The 5,462-nt window shown below is 48.1% G+C and overlaps 1 protein-coding gene across 1 annotated transcript; it reads left to right on the top strand.

Moving 5' to 3' along the window:
- Window positions 1-2,100: 2,100 nt before the first annotated feature.
- hoxb2a (homeobox B2a) lies at window positions 2,101-4,991 on the top strand (the record flags this gene model as incomplete). Its single annotated transcript, XM_084570349.1, has 2 exons — window positions 2,101-2,592; window positions 4,126-4,991. The coding sequence occupies exons 1-2, from the start codon at window positions 2,109-2,111 to the stop codon at window positions 4,989-4,991; spliced, it is 1,350 nt and encodes a 449-aa protein (XP_084426475.1). The 5' UTR covers window positions 2,101-2,108.
- Window positions 4,992-5,462: the final 471 nt, after the last annotated feature.

The following is a 5,462-nucleotide window of genomic DNA, read 5'->3' as shown; positions in this document are numbered from 1 at the left end:
TTAAATGAAATAGGATAAAATTAAAATGAAATTAAAAAATAAAAGATAAAAGATAAAAGTAACAATCCTCCGTGTCGATTAGTCGACCAATCCACGCTCTCCGTGTCAGGGCTGCGATTAAAAACGCTCTCCGCAAACACTCCTGAAATGTTTTACAATTTAAAAAAATAAAAATTTAAAGAAAAATATATTTAAAAAAATAAAAAAAATAGGTTAGAAAGCAAAGCGGCGCTGGGTATTGTCGGTCAGCAGCTTGCCTCTGCTGTGTGGGCTTGCGTTCGGTGTGTTTGCTCACGCAGCCCCGGCCTACTCGCCGCCTGCGCCTTTTCTGCTGCGCTCAATGGACCTCACTCCCACACACATTGCTGCTTTCCTTCACAGAGGCTGCTAAAACGAGTAGGGGGGGAGCGAGCTGAATATATTCTGTCCATTTTTTTCCCCTGATATCTGAGGCGTATTTTATTTAAATTGGTAAAATTACGCTGCCTGAAGTGCGCATTCGCTGTGCGTAAAAGCAGCGTAAAACTACAAACACGTTAAATCGTGGACCTAAAAGGAGAGAGACAGAGGGACTGGAGGTTTCCTTGTTATTTATGGAGAGAGAGGGGCTGCTGTCAGGCTCTTTGCGTGGAGGGAAAGATTGATCACCGCACTTCTTTTTTTCCCACTCGGGGCGCTTCGGGCCCTCCCCAAAATATCCTCTGCTAAACTCCCGAGCGCTTGATAGTTATAAAAAAATCTACATGTGCATCCTGTTGAATCTAGAGGGCCACTCAGCGCGCCCTCGCTTACTGTTAGAGTCTATATCACTGCTTCTGCATTAATACTTTTATTCTAAGGTGAAGCGGGGAGGCTCGCGGAGCGCTCTGCGTGTTCTCCAGCTGCACGGAGCGACCTCGCTGTGAACTCTCTCTCTCCCTCTCCCTCTCCTCTGCGTAAACACACCGAACATTTTTAACACACACATCACAGTGGAGGGAGAGGGTGAGAGAGGAACCAGGGTATCTTGCAAGAACTTTGGAGCCCTCGAGAAGAGGCTATTTTAGGGTGAGTTTATATTTAGACAATATTTAGGTTTCTCTCTCTCTCACACACACGCACACACACACACACACACACACGCAGCTATTTGCCATACATGAATGAAGGAGTCATTAAGTACAAAATCGTACACTTACACATCAACAGGCTTCTCTCTGCCTCCCCTCAAACCTAAGCATCTGTCTAGTCTGATCTGTTAGAAGCCAAACTGCTCCATCTGTGCTACCGCTGAGCAGAAATCTCCATCATCCTCTCCTCCTGAGCTGCCGCGCCATCTAAAAACCCTCTCCAAGTTTTCTGTGCTTAAGTTGGGGATTTTCAGCCTCTGTCACACTTTACAAGATTAATGAGCCGAGTGCTGTAAACAGATTTTTTTTTTTTCTTTTCCCTGAAGGAGACATATTGTAAACGGTGCAGGCCAGCTCCCTTCACCTAACGGTAACCGTCATTACATCACCCAAAAGGCTGGGGAAAAATGTCCGAGAGATGCTCTATTGTTTGTGCGTACAGGCCTATCGCCGGGCCAGGATGCGCCGACCCGCCGCCTACACGGCGCACATGGCGACCGGCGACCCTTCTCGGTTTTTTTTTTTTTTTTTCCTTTCAAGAATTTACCCCCCGTTACGACAAAACAATAGCGGCTATCCTGCGATATAGCCCCTCTCTGCCACAGCATTTGGTGGAAAATAATAATGCTGCTTCCCACAGCCATCGCCGCCGCCAGGCCTGGGCCCCCGATTGGCTGGCTTTGGTCACATGACCAGGAATTGGCTGCAATTTCGCCCCATAGTTCTTCAGTTTAGCCTACCCAGGTCCCCATACGCTAGTAATATCACCAATATACACAATTATTATATAGCCACCGCATTTACGCCATTGCGGTCGGGAGCCTACATGCTCGTGCGTTTTTTTTCATTTCCTTTTCTTTTTTTTGAGAAGCCATATTGAGCAGCGTGCGTGTGGGAGCGTGCGTGCGTGCGTGTGTTTTGTTTTTTTGTTTTTTTTATTTTGTGCAAGGGATTGTTCGGGGTCTCGCCGTTTGAGGGTGAAACTGGTTTGAGGGAGCTATGAATTTTGAATTTGAGAGGGAGATCGGTTTTATAAACAGCCAGCCGTCCCTAGCAGAGTGCCTGACGTCCTTCCCCGCCGTCCTGGAGTCATTTCAAACTTCATCAATCAAGGAGTCGACAGTAATTCCGCCTCCCTTCGAGCACACCATCCCCAGCCTCAGCCCCTGCACAGCCAGCCAGCCGAGACCGGCTGCTAGGAGCCAACAGAACCGGAGAACCTCCGCCACTAATGGCCTCCAGACGCACCACCGAGCCGCCCAGCAGCCCTGCCCGGGCGGGCAGGCCCCTGGACCGGGCACGGGCACCGCGACCGGTCCGCTGGCGCACGAGTTCCCCTGGATGAAGGAGAAGAAATCATCCAAGAAGTGCCCCAAGCCTGGAAGCAGCTCTGGCGGTGGCGGTTCCACAATCCCCCCCGCCTCATCCTCCCCATCACCAACCGCCTCTGGGTACGCTTCGACGGGAATCGAGTCACCCACAGGTCGGTACGCTGGGATGCAAGGGGGGCAATATGCATGTGTATTTTTATGTGTGTGTGTGTGTGTTGTGGAAAGTGTTTGCAGCATGCCCTATGATTTTCCATTTGCATCGCAATTTGAGAAATAAGCCATTATTACGCATTGCATGGATTTAGTTGGATGACATTGTCTTTTCTCCCTCAGTGTGTGTGTGTATTGTGCAGTGCTGTGATGCTGTGTCAACAGGGAAGCCATATCTAGACCACTGCATTATGCTGCAGTGGTTTGCACACTCTTTCATCATGCATTTAAAAAAAAAAGCTAAAATAAACACCTCACACAAATCCCAATCCCAGTCATTAAAATGAATAATGTGTAGCTACAGCTCAGCTATACTGATATGCAGAGTGCAGACCTTCCACGCCAGCATAGTGCATTTCTCCACATTCTATAGCTCAAATGTCCTAAATGAATTCCATTATATCATGCGTAAATACGCACAAAGGGGCACTGTTTTCATTTTTACTTTATCCACTCTGCATTTGATTGTTGCAGCCGCCGGTATCATTTACTTTATTCGGTGTGCTTTCAGAGCAGCAGCAGCAGCAGCATCATCCTGGTATTATATATTCATAACACAACTGAGATGGTCGCCATATTGGATGGAGGTAGGGGGAAATAATGGCGAGGCAAAGCGAGTGGACAAAATATGGTGGGGGTTGGGGAGGGGTGCTATAAGCTACATCCACACAGGAAATACACTGCACACAATTTGATTTTCTGGAGCTTAGGTCATTTCTGTCTCTCCCACTGACCTCCATTACAATCAGTGCATTCCTTTTTTTTTTTTTTTTTTCTTCCTGCTTCTCCACACACACAAAAAAAAAAAAAAAAAAAAAAATCACAGCCCCATTCATTTCTAATGGAAATTCTTATTTCTTCCTTTCTCGGCCAATTTCCTGCCGTTTCTGATCTCATTCAAAAAAACATATTCAGGGTTTTAGTTATGTTGCTTGACAGATTCCGCCACGTTCGTTTCACATCGACATTCCCACATTTCCACAGACATTTCCTTCCACTCCCGTGATTTATTTAGGTGCCTCTCTTTACATTTCTCTGATCACACGCCGCAGCCCCTCACAGCAGGCTCGCCGCACTCCAGGATTTACAGGAGAGAGAAACACACTCTCATCATCTGTCTTTATCTGTACTTTGTGTCTCCCTTTTTCATTTTTTTCTTTCCTTTTTACAAGCACCAAATCGGCTGTTCTTACAGTTATGACTCTGGCTGCCACTGTAATTGGAAGGTGTATTTTTATGAGACTTTTTGTGTTTTATTACGCACAGAAGAGCCGAGGGGATTGCAGCTAGATGCTGGAGAAAATTATTTCTCGCACGCAATAAAACTGAAGAGGTTTTACGCGGTCCTCATGGAGTAGATTAAAATGCAAAGTTTAAATGAAATATAAAATGAAAATAAAAGATTACATTTTGCGCAATAAATCGTTCACGTAATTTTTCTCTGTGCGTCTCCATTTGTCTTTGCTTTCATGCAGATCCGAGCCAGGCAGGTCTGGACGGTGGAGGAGCCGGGTCTCGCCGGCTGCGTACCGCGTACACCAACACCCAGCTGCTGGAGCTGGAGAAAGAGTTCCACTTCAACAAGTACCTATGCCGGCCAAGGAGGGTGGAGATCGCGGCTCTTTTGGATCTCACCGAGCGCCAGGTTAAAGTTTGGTTCCAGAACCGGCGGATGAAACACAAGCGCCAGACCACGCACCACAGGGACGGCAGTGGAGGAAGCCACGAACCCGGCGACCCGGGCGGGTTTGAGCCGCTCGAAGGCGCCGATGCTTCCTCCCCGTACTCGAGCCAGCCGCTGGAAGCTTCTGGGACCGGGGAGGCTGCATCGGAGGGCGAGCTGGGGGGCGGCAATCCATCTTCCGCTGCTTCCACCGCCTACGCTAATGACAGCGGGGACAATGCACAACCCACGCCGGAGGAGGGAGGCCGTTTGAGCCTTCCCGAACGCCCACCGCTGCCCGGGGCACCTGGCTCCTCCGACTCTGCTGCGTCTCACCACTCCCCGCCGGCGTTCACCGCCACGAACTCCGCAGAGAACCCCGGCCTGATGCAGCTGAGCGAGGCCGGGCCTGCAGCGGCGGCAGCAGCGTCCGACCCATCATTCCCCGAACAGCGGGACTCCTCTATCGCCCCCGCCGCCTCATCTGCTCCTCCTGCTGCAGCCTCTTCCTCGTCATCTTCAACCGCGCTCCCCGACTTGACCTTCTTTGCCGGGGACGCATGCCTGTCACCCAGCCTGCAGAGCTCCCTGGACAGCCCGGTGGACTTCTCCGAGGAGGACTTCGACTTATTCACAAGCACACTGTGCACCATAGACCTACAGCACCTCAACTTCTGAGGCCGGCTTTTCAGCATAAAATAAAACTTTTAAAAAAATAAATAAATAAAACGCGACAAGGAGTGAAAGGACAGGCCCGTGTGGATGAACAATCGGAGCGGAGGAGACAACACTCGGCGAGGACTCACTTGTTTAGAGAAAAACATCTCGTCAACATTCCTGAAACATTTCTGAATTAAGTTCGTTCTTAAAAATATTTTTTTTTCCCCTCTTGCTGGTTTTATTTTGAATCTATAATGTAGTTTTAAGGAATTTTATTTGAAGCATCGAAAGGAAATATAATATTTTCTTTATCTCGATCGAAACGTTGTGGATTTTTTCCCCTCCTCTTGTCCAAATTTCGGGTATTAACTACCCTTCTTGTTTTTTTATTTTATTTTTTATTATTATTTTTTTCCCCCCATTTGGTAAAACGATTAGGACTAATCAAAAAATTTCCGTGTGTGTGGATTTGTTTCCTCTATTCCTCCA

Source organism: Chelon labrosus (genome assembly GCF_963514085.1).
Source record: "Chelon labrosus genome assembly, chromosome: 21".
NCBI lineage: Eukaryota > Metazoa > Chordata > Actinopteri > Mugiliformes > Mugilidae > Chelon > Chelon labrosus.
This window is presented reverse-complemented; position numbering and strand designations above follow the sequence as displayed.